This window comes from Oryzias latipes, chromosome 16 (assembly GCF_053564925.1).
Source record: "Oryzias latipes strain Hd-rR chromosome 16, Olatipes_Hd-rR_3.1".
Lineage (NCBI taxonomy): Eukaryota > Metazoa > Chordata > Actinopteri > Beloniformes > Adrianichthyidae > Oryzias > Oryzias latipes.
The window spans coordinates 12542417-12559879 of NC_136252.1; the positions used below are offsets into that span (position 1 = coordinate 12542417).

The 17463-nt window shown below is 42.9% G+C and overlaps 1 protein-coding gene across 1 annotated transcript; it reads right to left on the reverse strand.

Moving 5' to 3' along the window:
• Positions 1 to 6559: 6559 nt before the first annotated feature.
• On the reverse strand, positions 6560 to 16511 carry zdhhc18a (zDHHC palmitoyltransferase 18a). Its single transcript, XM_004077735.5, has 9 exons — positions 15878 to 16511; positions 15556 to 15716; positions 15146 to 15295; positions 11720 to 11857; positions 11580 to 11631; positions 10110 to 10212; positions 9887 to 9999; positions 9175 to 9283; positions 6560 to 7764 (listed from the first exon to the last, which is right to left on the reverse strand). Exons 1-9 carry the CDS (start codon positions 16108 to 16110, stop codon positions 7402 to 7404), a joined length of 1422 nt encoding a protein of 473 aa, XP_004077783.1. The 5' UTR covers positions 16111 to 16511; the 3' UTR covers positions 6560 to 7401.
• Positions 16512 to 17463: the final 952 nt, after the last annotated feature.

Below are 17463 nucleotides of genomic sequence, written 5' to 3' on the forward strand. Positions count from 1 at the left end.
AACTCCCTAAACCAACTACAGGATCCCCCTACAGAAGTGGAACAGTTTTGAACGTATGTCCTTATCTCATGTCTCCATAGCAGCTTGCACTTTCATGTGTACTGATTTCTATCGCTGGCACAGAAGTGTGTCTCGACATTCCCTCACAGTGACTGCATTTATTGTCTTAGGCGGGCTTCATTGCCTTTTCTACATAAACTTGTGCTGTGACCATGTACACAAAGTTCAATCGCCTTTACAGGAGTGTTACACAACATTGTCTGTTGATCAATCTCTGTTTTGTCTTTTATTTTTTAACTTTTTTTTATTACAAAACTCAGCAGCAGCATTTATTTCTGCAATATGGCTGCTCTAACGCTGCAGTAAATTTAGAGAGAAACACATAAGAAGTTGAAGTAGAAGTTTGTTTGAGGCTTGTTGGATTTTATTATATTAACAGTTGCCACTTTGTTTTGGTTTGATTTTAAAATTGTCTTTATGTTCAATTCAAGCATCAGAAGACAGAAAAAGGGGATTGTCATGTCTTCAATTTCATCAATGGATAAAAAAAACATAAAGATATCCAAAGTTGGGAAGAAGAGTCATAAAAACATTTTTGTCTGTTATGTAAGCGCGTATGCTGACATTCCAGCCATAAAGAGGAAATTTGAAATGACTCACGAGCAACCAAAGCATTTTCCAGTCTGTTATTAAGGCCATATCTGACAGGCTCCTTGATAATAGCTGCTGTGACAAAGTCCGGGCCGGCGGTAGACTGGCACACTAATCCAACTCCATAGTAAATATTCAGGTTTCCATGGCGAGCTCTTTCCACTTCAACACACTGGGCTCATGTCTTTCCACCGCAAGAACCCCAAGGGTCTCTCATCTTGTCTAAATATTCAGATCTGCCCAGGAAAACAAGAATTGTTGCTGCAAACTGATTTTGTGAATAGATGGAAAGGATTTTGATGAGTTTTACAGAGGCAGAAGGTTATGATCATAAGGATTTTCGGCACATTGATCAAGCAGAACAAATAAAAGTGTAATGGTGCGTTCACACCAAATGCGATTTGCACGACAAGTTTGGGTCAGCCGCCCCTCTTTCATCGCTCGGCGAATTTGCTGCTCGCCGCCTGTCCAAACGTGGTCAAGCTTGACTCCCCGGCCGCGTGTGGGAGGAGCTACCAGCGAATGTTTTTCAGCCTGATCGCTACATGGAGCGGTGTTTACCTCATTTACAATGCATGGAAGACACAGATGATGCTGAGATATCAGGTTTATTTATTTTAAAGAGCTCTACGAAAAGATTGGGCATGATCATATCTCCATGTTTGGGTTCATGAGATCGTTCAGAGACTCTCCCAGTACAGTTAGCTTCAGTCCCGCTGCTGAGTCTAAAAGATGGCCGCTTCCGCTGCGTTTCCGTCTCTCTCTGACCGAGTTTGAATGCGTACTGTCCCGGATTAAAAATACAAAGAAGACTAAAATTAGGGAACCTTTTTTTCCTATTGTCTCAATAAAAATTGGGACAATACTAATACATAAGTTCTTCATTTTGTGCACACTTTAATGTCGTTGTCGATTTTGTTGTTCAGAGAGCTGGTAGGGAAGCCAAATGGAATCAAAAAAGTATGGGAGTTGAGTTCGATGGTGATGCAACATCAAATGCACATTAAAATCACAATGACATTTCATGTTTAACACAATGAATAAAATAGGACAAAAATATAAGGGAGGGGACAGGAGGGGGAGTCAGATTACCAGGACAGGAGTGAAAATCCACTTCTGTGTCATCCTCCAGTGTGAAAGCAGCTTCAGGATGCATTGATCGGGGACTCTCAGCTTGTGAACCTGGGAAGTGTGCATAGTAAACGGTGAGGTGTAACACTGTTTGACTCGTTTTTAGATGAGGCTTTTAGGTACGGCAGAAACACCATGCACAAACACACGGATAATCCCATTCCACCCTCGTTACACCCAAACTCCAAAAAAAGGCGGCACACAAACTGATCTGCTTTGAACAAACTTTCTGCTTCACACCAGGAGGTCTTCACTGCGTTTTAGGATGAAACCAAATCAGAGTTCTTCTATTAGCTGCTTTAGATTTTAATAATTTCTAAAACGTTTCTTTTAAGCATAAATGCATCTGCAAATAGCACTTGCTCCACCACAGTTCTAGAACTGTGCAATCTGATCTTCAGTGCACATGCAAGCAGTGGCCCTCTGTAGGTTTCTGTTTCGCTGGAAGAGACAAAAAAAAAACATGCTCAAAGACAGCTGCAGGCAGGTTTGTTCTGCTCAGGGGTTAATTATATCCGAGCTCCCTGCCCAGCCGAGACAGGCTTTTAAGTCATCGGCGATGCTGACTGCAGCTCTGACTGAGTCACCTGTTTTCCTCACAAACAAACTTCAACTCAGACCTGTCAGTGTGACACCCAGCAAAATGACAGGGAAGCCTCCAGACAGCTGGGGCTGGCCTTTTTTAATTCAAGGAGCTGCTTCCAGGTTTATTGTGTGAATGCTGTATAGCATTTACACATATTTATTTCTCTATATATAGTGTCCCTGTTTTATCACCCCGCCTAGCTCTTCAACCCCTTCATCTATTCAACTGACTCAACTATCAAAATGTTCAGCTCCTTCAGGAGATGAGCGTTCAACAGTTTCAGCTTTTTCAACTATTCAACTAACTACTACTTTTTTAAATTCATTAAAAATAGCTTCCGGAATGCTCAAATGCCCCTTTTTCAAACAAAAAATGTTCAGCTCACCAAAAACAAAAAAGGTCAAAAAAAACTTTTAGCAAAAGAAACACGACAACTTTTTTTTTTTTTTTCAACTTGTCCTGTCCAACAGCTGGGCAGACAGATGAGAGCTGAGGGCCTCTTGTGTTGGACATATTTTACTTTAACAAGAGGGGTTATTAATCTTCAGACAAACCAAAGGTATGTCTGAATAAACCCATTTGTAATTGAGGCCAAACTTTATTAATTTCAATCATGTCTGAAAATCTTTGGTGTTGGACCGGACGGAAAAGGAAAGAAGGGAAGAAAAGAGGGGAAGGGGGATAAGACCATGAAGCAGCATACAGCAACAAGTTTACTGGTTGTTAATCATTATGGTAAGGTTCAAATGTAGTAAAAAAAAATAAAAATAAAGGGCGGAGCCTGTCCACACACACACTCAAATGTTATAAACACACCTGCTAGCTGCAAAAATGTCCACCTGTCGACATGTACACAAAACAGATAGTGTTCACACACGCATACTTATGCCTTAAAACCAACTAGTGTGAAATATTTCAGTCATTCAATCATGCAAACTGTTAGTGCAAAGGTGAGCTAACACCTGTGCTCAGGTGAGTGTTTATGTTCTTCTAAAATGGATGGTGGAACGTGAAAAGAAGGAGGGACAGTGCCCAGCCATCCCCACCCCAAGACCCCCACCGCAGCAGCAGCGGCAGTTGGAATCCCCCCAACGCCAAACGGGAACCGGCAGGGAACAACCGCCGCCCGGGCGACCAAGCCCGCCACCCAGGCCAGGGCCAGCAGGGCCGCCGTAAGGCCCCCAGAGCCAGAGGCCAGGGAGGCACGGAGGGAAAGAGAGCGCCGCCCCAGCCCAACCAGGAGAGCAGCCCCCCCGCCACGCCGGGAGAACCCAACGCAGGGCCCCACCGGAGAAGGACGCCCACAGCCCCAAACGAGCACCCCACCACCACCCAGGAGTTCCGGGCATCCCCCCGCCCCAACCCCAGGTACGAGCCAGGACCCCCCAAGGGAGACCCGCTCCGCACTCCAGGCAGCCATCCGCCCGGCCCACGGTTGGTCCAGGGAGGAGCGAGGCAGGGGCCCGCCGCCCCTGCCCAGGAGGGGGGAACCCCGGGGAAAAAAGAGGGCCCACTAGGGGTGTTGTAAATATGGCCCGACCAGGCTCGACCACAGTTGGAAATTTGGCGGGGCCCAGCACTCAGGAGCAAGGACCAGAACCCACCCCCCAGGGACCAGACACCCCCGGCTCAGATGTAATGTGAACCCCCCCACCGCGCGGAGAGAGCACCGCCAGGCCCAGGAAGCCGGCAACCCGGGGACACGACCGCTGTTGCAAAGGGGCCCGTACCCCCCACCAGGGAAGAGGCAGGGGACAGATGGACCCAGGTCCCACCTTCCTTGCAAAATGTGTGTGCGTGTATGTGTGTTTGAGAGGGTGTGTGTGTGTGCATGTGTGTGTGTTTATGTTGGGATGTATATATTGAGGGGGGAGGGGTGTGTGTACTAAGGGGGGTGCAGTTAAAATTGGCTGGTAGGGCACTAAGGGGACATCTCCTGATTACTCACAGTGACGTCCCCTCACCCTCCCCACCAAGGGGCCCTAAATGTCTAAGGTGCGGTTAAAATTGGCGCGTAGGGTGCTAGGAGGACATCCGCTGCTTGCTGGCAGTGATGTCCAAGCACCCCCCCTACCAAGGGCCCTACATGTCTAAGGTGCAAATAAAACCGAAAGAGGGGGGGCCCACTCCATACGGCAACCATAGGAGGGGGGCCACTGCCTAGTAAACCCCCCCCCCCAAGGCTCATCGCAGGCTAAGCCCCCCACCCCCTCACCCTATTATGAGGTTATATGAGGAAGGGGGTAAGTTGGGGACAGCTGATAGACTGTCCCCCGGTGGTCGAACAGCTGTCCCCCGCCCCCCCCAGCAAGGGGGCCAGGCCCACCCAGCCCAGGGGCCCCACCCCCGGAGGCGCCGACACCCCAGGCCCAGCACCACCCCCCCACACAGAGAGAGACGAGCCAGAAAGCGCCGGCCCCCCCCCGGAGCAAGCCCAGGCCCCCACCCCCAAACTTCGGCCCTAGAAGAGCTCTGGTCTACTCAGCTCTGGAAACACGACAACTTTTCAACTAGTCAGCAGATGTTGGGCTGAATAGTTAATAGTTAAAACATTTGTTGATAAAAAATCCATACATTACAAAGCATTACAATGAATATAAAAGATATATTAGCATTGATCATACTGAGGGGAGAGAGGCATATTAAAATTCTACAGAGTGTTGAGGACAAGTCTAACTTCCTGTTTTCGTACAGTCTTGCTGCAGCTCAGCGTTGGCCTTCATCCCAAACGCCATTTCCCGACTGCAGTTGCCTGGTCTCACCGACGATCCAGGCTGGTTCATCTCCAGGCTGGTTCATCTCCAACACACCTAATAACATTTTAAAGATCACAATGACAATTAAAAAAGCTAAACAAATATATTTAGAAAAAAAAAAAAAAGCATTACGTGTTTAGAAAACAAAACAAAAATTCAGAAGCCAAAATGTAAAAAAATTCCTGAAAACAAAATGATATGATACAAAACAAAAAAAAAGATTTTGGAAAACCAATTAATTTCCAGAAAACAAAATCAGTTTCCAGAAAACAAATGAAAAGTTAGAAATTTTAAAACATTTTAGGAATCAATTCTATGATCTTTTTTTGTCACATGTCTCTGAGGATGTTAATTTGCTAGAAGTGCTACTTTGACGAGATAATTGTTACTATTTGAAACTCACACATGGGCAAAAGGAACTCGATGGAGACTTGGAACAGTTTTTACATGATTAGCCGTTTCCATTTTCGGTGATATCATGTCAAAAGAAGCTATGCGCTTGCCTGAATAATTCTGTGATTAACAGTGATGGGCAGGTGAAGCCTCATGAAGCATTAAAGCCTTTCATGCAGTTGGTTCACTCCAGTGTAATGTTTCATGATGCTTCATTTGCTCTAGGAGGACATCTAGTGGACGCAAAAAATATCAGTTGAATTTAAAGTGTGGCATTTCGAAGAAAAAAAGCCTATGAATAAACATGTTAGCAAAATAAAGAAGTTTACAAAACATGTGCATTGTTGGGTATTTTCTTTGTGTGTTTACTGATACAAGTTAATCAAAAAATAAATTCTGGAAGAGACAAACACCTCAAAGGAAAAGTAGGAAATGAGGAAAATTATCAAAGTGAGGTGAGAGATGGATTCAAATTTTATGAGTGTTGGTGCTTTTCCGGTTTCAGATTGTGTCTCGTTTTCTCATGTGTTTGTCATTTTTGAACATTCTGGTTTTTTTTCTGAAAATTAATTTTGTTTTCTGAAATCTTTATGGTTTTTTAACATTTCATTTTGTTTTTCCATTTTTTAACATTTCGTAACATTGTTTGGAAATTAATTTTGTTTTCTAAAATCCATTTTCATTATATCCTCTGAATTTATTTTCTTTTTTCTTTTCTTCTGCTGCCTTTTAACTTCTTTTAATAGTCGAGATCTTTAAAATGTTTTTATAGTGATTTGTTGATGTTTTTTGTATTCGGTCCAAACGGTGTCAAAACACCAATGAAATAAGTACTGAGACTTGGTTTAGAAAATAAAGTTTTGGTTGTGTAAGTTTGTAAGCTGTCGGTCACACTATATCAGAAAGCCTTTTTCATATTCTTTTGGATGAATGCTGTGAATGACAGAAAGCTCTTCGATTCCAGAGTTTCAGAAATAATGAGGCCTTAATGGAAATAAACTGCATTTTAAGCAATATACCTTTAAGAGAAAGAGGAAAAGGGTTTTTAAAAAATTATTTATTTTCATGTTCCATTGTTACACAGCAAAATATGAACACATTTGTTCGTACGAGCTCTGCTTGTGGCACAGCAGACAAACCAGTGACCTTTCCCCACATAGGTACAGTAAATAAATAACATAAAAAGCAGCCCACCTTGGTGAAGCACTAATAATCATAACCTGCCCCCTAGAGGCCAAACTATTACCTTACAGCAGACAGAACAACCATCTGGCAGGAAAAGCCTGTGCTGTACAAGAAAAAAAAAAGCTAATGAATAATTCCAACAGACCATTTTAAAGTAAATAGTGCATCAGTGAGGAAAAAACAAAGTAGTAAGAATTTAAATGTTGTACATAAGACAAAAAGCTCACATTTTTCAGCACAAACACCACCTCTAAAATGCTTTCCATTAACTGCATACTCCAGTTACTTCTGTAAAATGACACAAATCACAAAGATATGCACCAGTCTACGCCTGTATCGAACAGGTTACTGACTTATTTCCTGTCAAACCAAACCTGCCCAGAGGAATTCAGACGAGCAGACAAGACAATATAAAAAAGCTAAGTCTTCACTTGGATGGCTACTGTTCCAGAGGATGCCCGTCTAACTCAGCAGCTTCTCTGTGCCACAGCATTCAAGTCTAACGACAAGTTTTCCCAGATTTAAATGTTTGCATAAAGTGTTACCGGGAGCTTCAACACTGAGCTTCTGCACTAGGAGAGATCTTCAAAAAATAAAAACATATTGTGCTTCCTATGTTCACCAAGTCATCCAGCTGTGGGAAAGTTAGTGTTTAAAAAAAATAAAAGATGCCGGGCGATGAAGGCGAAGGCACGATGTTTATGGCGCCTCGTCCCCAACGCTCCCCGGCTGCAGCGGCATGAAGCTGACGTCAGCTGCGCCCCCCAGAGTCTTAGCGGTGCGAGTCACCGACGGCGAGGGGGAAGCCAGGCGGAAAGCGGGATTGATGGAGTGCAGCGATTCCTTCTCGCTGCTTCTGCTGAAGAGCGGGCAGCGGGAATCCGTGGGCCGCCGGCCGAGCGGTCCCGAGCAGCCAGCAGAAGGGGGAGGCTCAGGGGACAGTGCCGCGGTGCTGGGAAGCCCCTGGACCAGTGGGGTGGTCTTTGGGGGTCCCGGAGAGCACAAAGTCTGGGATCCAGAGTTGATCATCCTCTCCAAGACATCCTTGGTGCTCTGAGTGCACTGGAGGAAGAAAGAAGAGGATGAGGAGGAAAAACAATGAAAAAATGAAGCCCCAAAAACACAGAGAGACAACATTTATTTAGATAACTAGGAGCACAAAACAGCAAGAAGGTTCAAATGGAGAATGGAGTTAGTGAGTTGAAGGCAGAGGACAAATATAGACAATTATGTGAGAAGAAAAGTGAAATCGTATCCGTTTTTGCTCATTAAAGCATCAAAAGGTTTGTTACTGACTTGTCAAAAAAGCTGAGAAGCACTGAGGTGAAAGGTTAATGATCAGAGCTTTTTTGCTACCACAAATCCTTTTCTTTACTCTTGTTCTCACATGACAACAGGGCCAGACGGCGTTAAGAAGTGGTTTCCTTTTGCTCGGACGGAGACCAGATTTTCATCCGTTTCTCATCAAACACATGCACATGGAAAAATCGGAGCACACCGGAGAAAATCCAGTGGGCGAAGAGCTGGAAAAGCCCTTCAACATCAAGCTTCAGACACGTAACGAGCTATGGAGAATGAGTGGAAGGTGAGGTCAAAGGCATGCATCACACCGCATCACCCCATGGCAACATGTGCAAGAACAGGTACAGATGTGCACGCAAAAGGGGAAAAAACATTAGTAATGAGTTTAGAGCGGCTGCAAAAAGGACTCGGGATGAGGATGCAGTGAAAGACGAGGCGCCGGGATCGCCGTTTACCATCCCTACTCTTACCGTCGACTGCCAACATTTGACAGCGGCCTTCAGGCTGTGCAGGACAAAGAAAAATCCTGACAGTTCTCCTCCTAACAAAGATGAATAAATACAAAGCTGAACATCAGATCCGTGACGGAAAACGTCACCTGGGATATTAAGAAATGATTCTGATGAGTCATGCAAGCGTGGCAAAAATAATTCAACTAGAAACAGAGTACATCTTAGAAAACAAAACATTTTATTTAGATGAACAAAACAGTTCCTGTGCATTTTATATAAAAATAGAATCTGTTACACACTGCAGGATGGTAATAGAGAGACAATGTTTTATGAAGTGCTGCTTTTCAGACACATTTTCCTTTGCATGTCCTGATTATAAATAAAACCATCAAGTACCAGTTTGCGTCAACAAAAGAGAAAAATCATAAAAATATGGTTTATTGAGTCAAAAACAAACAATAAAAAGCTTCACATCTGCAGCAGACGACCAGATAAATGTCTGTAAAAACTTTCTGCACATTTCTACAGCTTTTATTTGAATGAATGCAAGTTTGAAAGGGTTTCTTTCCTCTACTGTAACACAAAAGAAAAGTGCAAAGCTTTGAGGATACATTTCTTGCATGGGGGACATTTGGAGGGGGGGGAAGGCACACACGAGGCAGGCTAACGCCAGAAACAACGCACAGGACAGACAGCCTTCGGAGCCGTTTCATCCTACCATGTTGACGTCATTCTTGGTTGAAAAGTGAGGCAGTTCCATCTGGGAGGCAGTAGACGCTGCAGGCACCACCTCGTCAGGAGGAACGAAGCCTCTTCTGTCAATCAGACTACAGGGCAGAGCAAAGGGTTGCCTTTAGGCGCACACACACAACGCATGTTCACTGGTGAAGTTACAGATGTGATGAGATGAGATTTAAAGGCCGACATGCCTTAAAAGCAGATATCACCAAATGGCGGGCTGCTCTGTTTGGAGCGGTGGTAAAAAAAAAAAAAAAAGGGGGGGGGGGGGGGGGTTGGTGGGAGGACGTGTGCGTAACCGGCATTATTAGCCCGGCCAAGAACTAAATGACTGACAGTCGCCATCATTTACAGCGCATAGGTCTACACTTATAGGCATACAAGTAGGCTATGATGAGAGGAGCGACACATGTTGCCCGGCAACCATAACATCGATCTGATTTTGGATCTCCGGAAAATACATCAGAGAGTCCAGGTTATTACAAGTTCATCTCAAAACGTAGCAGGGCTGGCAATCTCCGAAAGTACAAAACTGAAGCCAAGGGAAGATGCTCCACGGTGAGGAACTTGGACACGGAATATAGAATTCGTTTTTGAAGTGAATGGACGGATCTGTCTGGATTCATTCTTCCAAATCATGTTCAATATGAGTGCAGGTTTAGAAATCAATGCTTCTTTATTCCACTACTTACCTTGGGGGCAGAGGGCCACACAGCGTGACACAGCAGTTGGTTATAATGTTGTTGTAACTGTACGGGTTCCCAGACTCCTCTGCGCCTCTTTTACCAGACCAGGAACCTTTAATCTTTAAATGTGGGAACAAAAAGCCAGCAGTAAGTAATCAATTGCTTTTTTTTTTAAACAATCACTCATTAAACTTCAGTGCTATCACAACTGCAAAACAAAACTACTTACATCTTCATTTGTAGTCAGATTTGAGGCTACTAAGTAAGTATGGAAGCCTGAGAGGCCCAGAATAGACCAGATGGAGAAGAAACAAATCACCAACTCTACCACAGTGCAGGAAGAAGAGTTAAGAAAACAGATCCCATTTTTTCCACCATTGCAGGTGTTCATTGTAGCACAAGATCCCGTTTCAACAAAATAATGCAAAGACTCGAATGAAACCATGTGTAGCAGGAAGTAACTCCCACCATCTGAAGCTGCATTCACACCTGACCCGATTGGCGTGTCAGGGGCATCAAGTTGAATGTTAAGTCAATGTGCAAACGCGATCTGAGGTCTTACGGCGCGATCTGGGCCTCAAGCGCAGCGCGTTTTGAGCGCCAACAAATCAGGGACTAAGCTTTGGGCACATGACGATTTCAGTGAGTCGATCAGGTAGAAAAAAAGTCCAATATGGCTGCTTGATGTGAGGATTTTCATCCTGAACTTCAATTTTCTCAACCTGCTGGGGCCGCAGAGACTGTCCCAGCCACTGTTGGGCGAAGGCAGTACACCCTGGACAGGTCGCGAGCCTGTCACAGAGCCCGAGCCTGTCACAGAGCCCGAGCCTGTCACAGAGCCTAAGCCTGTCACAGAGGCCTCCAAGAAACGGCGGGTTTGTTGGTGCTCGTAAAGGTCAATGGTACTTGTTACTTTAGACGCCGGTCTATAATAGTTGCCGGGCTCCTTTAAGAGCCCCCCCGATGTCCCCCCGCCCTGTGCACAGTCGTGCAGACATGGGGTGTCTTTGGTATTTGTAATGTGAGCCAGTGTAGCGATGGCCAAGAAACGCTCATTCCAATTTAAACCTAGTGCGGTGGCATTTTTGGAGTCCTAAAAGTAACCGAGATGGATGATATTGAGGAGATGGCTGCAGAAACAAGCGAATAGATGTCCTGGTGGATGTGCGAAGAAAGCCAGCGGCGAATTACAAAAACTGCTTTAATAGACGCCTGTCTCCAAAATACGCTGGGCAGATTGCCAAGGCTGGAATAAATGCCAGGGCTACTATTGGAAGATATACGGTAAATCCGATCTCTAAACATCCTCTGTGTCTTCCATGAGATATACACAGACAAACATTTGGCGGTAGCTCCTCCCACAACTGTCTGTGGCGTCAGGCACTTTTGTGGACATGCAGCGAGCAGTAAATTTGACAGACGTCAAAAGAGAGGCGTCTGAAGCAAAAAAAATAATCGTGAATCACGTCAATGCAGCTTCAGAGAATGAGTGACACATTCTTTCCCTAAAGTTACGAGTAGCTTTTATCTTAAACACTAATAAGCTCAACAATAACGGCCAACTTCCTGCTCTAAACTTGAGCACAGACACGGTTAACTAACAAAAAAAATCTTTAAACATTAAAAGCTTTTGTATTCTTGGTAAAAACTGCAAACTCAAAAAAAGATATGTTAATGGCAAAAATCCCATAAAGGATATCTAGCAGGGCTTTCCTGAATGGCTTGAACAAGGCTTTTACCAGCTTGAGAACCTGTAAAGACATCATTTTAAATCAAGTTCTTTTCACAAATTCACATCTTCATAGAAAATGTGTGTAGCGTAGGGTAACATAAACTTACGCAGGGTGATGTGTGCAATGACACAGCCAAATATGAAAGACGTCAAAAAAGACAGAGAGATGATGAAGCTGTAGAAAAAGCGGTAGTTGCGCTTCCCCACACAGTTTCCCACCCATGGGCAGTGGTGATCAAATCGCTCTGTTTTCAAACAACAACAGTGGAGAAAAGAGTTAGAAATATACCCAATTAGAATAAAAACTTCTCTAGTTACATTTAGTTTAGGTAATGACTGCTTATTTAAAGATATTTAACATAAAAACCTTTATCATGATCCGGGTGAATTCACAATTCCGATTGGCTGCTGGTTGTGCATTAAGTAAGGGTTAATATGGGCGATGAAGTGTGCATCATCACTTTTTAATGCACGACGTGGAAGCCTTCGCGTCCAACGGTTGCTTCCGCGAAGTGTGTTAAAAAGTTATAATGCATACTTCGAAGGCTATTAACCTGCTTATACCATGGTCACTTACAAGAGTAATAAATAACCAGTTTTTAGTCATTAATTCTTGTTTTTTTTTTTATTTGATTGCTTTTTCACAAAAAGCGGACTATTTGTTACATGGTGCGGCGCCGCACCACCGCTGCAGTCAAGATTCGGCAATATAAAGTGATATATATCTATGCTGATCGTCCCGATGGGTTAAATAAAGCATCAGTTCAGAGAGAAAGTTCACCTCTTACTCCTCGTTTTGGTCCAGATGATAAAGCTAAAGGTTGTTTTTAAAGAAGCTGGCGCAGTGATACAGAGGATTTAAGATAGGGAACGGAACTCTGTTTTGGGGCGTGCAGTTATCACTGTTCGTTTTCACTTTTTAATCCACAACCAGCAGCCAATCAGAATCAAATATTCACCTGGACCATGGTATAAAAAGTGATCATGGACAGTGAAAACCGCACGCCTACAAGAAAAGTTCCGGTCACATAGCTTAATTGTTCTATATCACTGCGGCGGCTTGGATACTTTCTCCGTGAACTGATGCTTTATTCAAACCATCGTGACAACCAGCATAGATGTAACGCTTTGCTTTGCCGCTGCAGTCGGGTTTGGTGACAACGGGCTGCACCATGTAACAAATCCAAACTGAAAAAAAATAACAAGAATAAAGTAATAAAAAACAAGTATTTATTTATTTTGCAAGTGAACATGTATCAGCAGTTTAATAGCTGACAAAGTGTGCATTATCAGAATTAACGCACGCCGTGGAACCCTGAACCTTCTGACGCGAAAATAGAAAAATATATAACTTCCAATCATTAAAAATCCTGTCATGGATGCCAAGCTGCTCAAAAACAACAAAAAATAATCCTAAATAAAAAAACACATGACTTATGTATGTCAGCAAGTCAGTTCAAGCAAGTTGAGACAAAGTCAAGAGAACCTGAGGAAAGCTTGATTTTCTGACGATCTATGGGTTTTGTTTTGTTTTAATGCAGAGGCTGAATTCCCAGAATAAAAACTTCAAACCTACAGCGGAATCATGATCCTTACGTTAGGCTTTACGTTAATGCAGGGTGGGCTAACTCTTTGACTCGTGGGCCACAAAGAGTTCTTAAGTTTGACAGAAGGGCAGATGTGTGGAGTGTTTTGGTAACCCGACCCAGGAGGAAGAAATACAGTGCAATCTGGAATAAAATATATATATATATATGTTTTAATTTGGATTGAATATTGCTATCCATATACTTCGAAACTGAAGATTTGGGAGGTTTTATTTCTAAACTGTGGCTTTTGTTTTCATTTGAGTGCCAAATCCACGAATTAGTTGATGTTCCTCAGGGAAAAACAAAAACTCCAATAATAAGGTGTAAATCATTTGAAAAATGCCCGTCCATCTTGGAAAACACACATATACGTAGAAAAACAACAAATCTTTCAACACCACATGAATGCAAAAGAACTTCCTAAGCAAAAGTCCATTTATTTCTAGTGCACCATATTTGAAGAGACACCAGAAAATAGGGAAACAGGGACAATGAAACATTATTAAGGATTACTGAAAGTAAATATGTTTTCTGACATTTTACACCAAACTCAAAGCACACCACTGAAAACATCCTATTCTACCTTCAAAAACGAGCAGATTTCAAAGCTATCAGCAACAGAAAAGACAGCTGAAGCAAGTTAAAAGTATTTAAAGATTGGTTCAACAATTATTCAAACAAATGTAGCATTTATGTACTAAAAATGGCAAACCCATGGAAGCTAATGAAAATAGAACCAACTAGAATTGACATGTCAGATGACAACACGGTTACAGTGGAGCAAAAGAAGTATTCCGTCAGCCACCAATTGTGCACTTAAAAAGATGAGAGAGGCCTGTTATTTTCATCAGCTATGAGAGACTAAATGAGCCCTAGCCCCATTCATTCTTTCCATTACATGGATCAGTCGTCCTGGTCCCTTTGCTGAAAAACAGCCCAAAGCATGATGGTTACTCCCCCATGCTTTACAGTAGGTATGGTGTTCTTTGGATGAAATGCAGCTTTCTTTCTCCTCCAAACACGACGAGTAGAGTTCTTACCAAAAAGTTCTATTTTGGTTTCATCTGACCATAGGACATTCTCCCAATCCTCTTCTGGATCATCCAAATGCTCTCTATCAAACTTTAGATGGTCCTGCACATGTACTGGCTTTAGCAGGGGGACACATCTGACACTGCAGAGTTTGAGTCCCTGGTGGCGTAGTGTGTTACTGATGGTAGCCTTTGTTACTTTGGTCCCAGCTCTCTGCAGGTCATTCACTAGATCCCCCATGTGGTTCTGGGATGTTTGCTCACCGTTCTTGTGATCATTTTGACCCCACAGGGTGAGATCTTGTGGGGAGCCCCAGATGGAGGGAGATTATCAGTGGTCTTGTTTGTCTTCTATTTCCTAATAATGGGTCCCACAGTTGATTTCTTCACATCACACTGCTTACCTATAAAAAGCAGCTTGGTGCTCTTTTAAAATGCAAATAAATTCTATAAAATATAAAATAAAATAAAATCAGACTGATTTTCTGGATTTTTCCCCCTCATTTTGTCTCTCATAGTTGAGGTCTACGCCTGGAAGGTGCGGATCCTCACTTTCATACGTATAAATGTGAGAACCCGCTCGTTTTTGTGGATTGAGAGGGGCCGGTGCTCAGAGAGCAGGTTTTTCGAGATTACTTAGAAATGCGTGAATGGATCAAAATACCACTTTGGGCTTATTTTTGTGAGAAATTAACAATACGACACATTTAAAAGCTCAAAAATGTTTTTGCATGGTATAGGGCCTTTTAAATAACTGCCATTACAGTTGTAGACATGAGGCTCACCAGCATGAACCCATTTTTTTTAAACTTAATGCGAGTTAGCGTTTGATTTTTACATCAATAATAGTTACAACAAAATGTTAATTTTGATCATTTTTCCTTAAAAAGTGGTAATCTGACAACTTCCTTACCAACACAGTTGTCACACAAACTGCAATGGGAGGTCCGAGGAGGCCGGAACATCTTACAAGTAAAACAGTACTTTAATTTGACCATCTGCTGGTTGATGAGGATCTCCTTGGTACGTGGAGGGGGGCGATAAGTTGAGGAGCCTGAGGAATCTATTAAAAAAAATGTCAGAAAATTATACTTCGTTAGACTTTACGTTTGATCCTTTCCCTTCAGGGGCCAAATAAGTCAGTATGCAAATGCCTAATGTGGAGTTGTGTGAAGGTGTTCGTGCTCCCTCTGTGCTAACAGAGGTTAAGCAGCTTAGACCTGAGTCTGCACTTCCACAACAAACAACGTGTCGTCCATATGGCAAAGCTCCTTCCTCTTGTATGTCCTCCAGAGAGCGTGTAATTACAAACCAGGGTCTCACCGATCTGCCTCTCCAAGTCTGCAGCTTCATCTAGGGTAGCTCTGGGCAGAATTCCAGGGTCAGTAAAGCTCGTCCTCAGCAGAGAAATGACTACAAACACAAACAGGGCTCCTCCTATCACAGGTATGAAGACGGTCAGATGCTTCACCAGGAAGGGGCAACTGTGAAGGAAGTTTCCTTTAATTCAAATTTGCTTTCACAATAAAAGGGTTCAAAACACGTGACATTCGATTTTCTATGTGTAAAGGCCACAATGTTGACTAGAGGGCCACTAAAAAAACAGAAATCGAAACGTTGACATTAAATTAAAGCACTGACTTACTCGAATGCGAAGAAAAGGCCACACGTGACAACAATAAGGCCTAGTGTCAAAGGAAGGACGCCGCTATGCCGAGATAGAATGAGACGTCCATCGCAGAAAAATCGGTTTTTCCCCGGGAACACTTCCCACTTCCTCCGCGGCCGCTGTTCCTTCTTCTCGGTGTGAATCTGCGCCGACAGCGGTGACACCGACAGCGCCCGCGGGTCAATCTGCTGATACTCGCAGTTCTTCATAGTTAACGTATTCCAAGTGTAGCCAAAGGCACCGGGGAAATGTCTCCTTTCGCTAGGCTGGGGTCTCGCGTTTCACTTACGGTACATGATTTACATCGTACTTGTGTCCGTTTTCAGCTGTCCATCATCCTAAAACTAGCTTAACAAGCTAACTGCCGTTAAGGTCTTCTTCGCCACTAGTCGGTTTTTCGAGCCGAGCTGACTCGAGACTGACCACCATATTTGGCTGATAAAGTAAACACGGCTTGAAATTTCAACACAAATTTAAGCAAAATGAAACGACTTATTAAAGGAATTCAGCGACGAGGAAAGCGTCCATGAACCATTTCCCATACTCCTTTTGCGTTTGACTAATGTACGTCACTGCGTACTGTGACGTATTGACGCTGATTTTTTTATTTCGATTTTTTTTTTAAACTTTATTGCTCAGACCGAACACATTCAATGGATTTTAGAGGAAAAGGTCCAATGGACCTGCTGTACATTGAAAACAAAGAACATTTTTGATTTGAACAAAGTTAATTTCTTAAAAGAAATATTCAAGTTATAAATAAATGACCATGACTAGAAACAAACATTAAGGCTTTAATGAAAGGTTGATGCTTTAAAGAAAGGTACATAAATAATATATTACATAAATCCATGTATGAAACTTTATAAACTAAGGGAATAACCGTTTAGCTTTCAAATACATACATGCCTCTTAGCTTGTTATTTGACACTTATTGCAGTAAGGGCTGAATAGTTTTTACTCCATCCTTCTGTCTGTCGTCCTTAATCCATTAGAACACAGAAAAACTTCCTTAAAACTATTGAGCTATAAAATGAACTTACTTACCAAAGACAAAATAATTGATTTTGCAGGCTTAGCTTTGGTTTAGATGCCGATGGATGCTTCTTGGCTGAGAGCGTCTTTACTGGTGAACCTTTCAGACCCAAAGAGTGTCAGGCTCTTTCTTGATGGAAGTTGGGTTTTTGTCTCTGGGAGTCTGTTGGAGGTTTCCTCCAATTGTCTGAGCAGCTTTAGAGTCAAGCTGGTCTCCAATTTTGATGTCAGAGTCTTGGTTTGCCTTCATGGCTTGGAGATTGATGATCTTGGAGGAAAGTGGCAGCAGGACTTCAGCTGGACAGAGAATCTCCTTTTTCACAGCAGCTCTGTATGGTGTATTTTTAATCAAGATGAGTTTTCAGACTCTCGTGATTGAACTTTTTTTAGTCATGTTGTCAGAGTCATGAATTGGTGCTGTCTATAAGACGTAACTTATCGAAGGTTGTAATACTTTTCGCATCCTCATAAATGATTAAATTGCCTAAAAAGCGACACATTTTTGTTTATAATACCAAAAAGGGGCG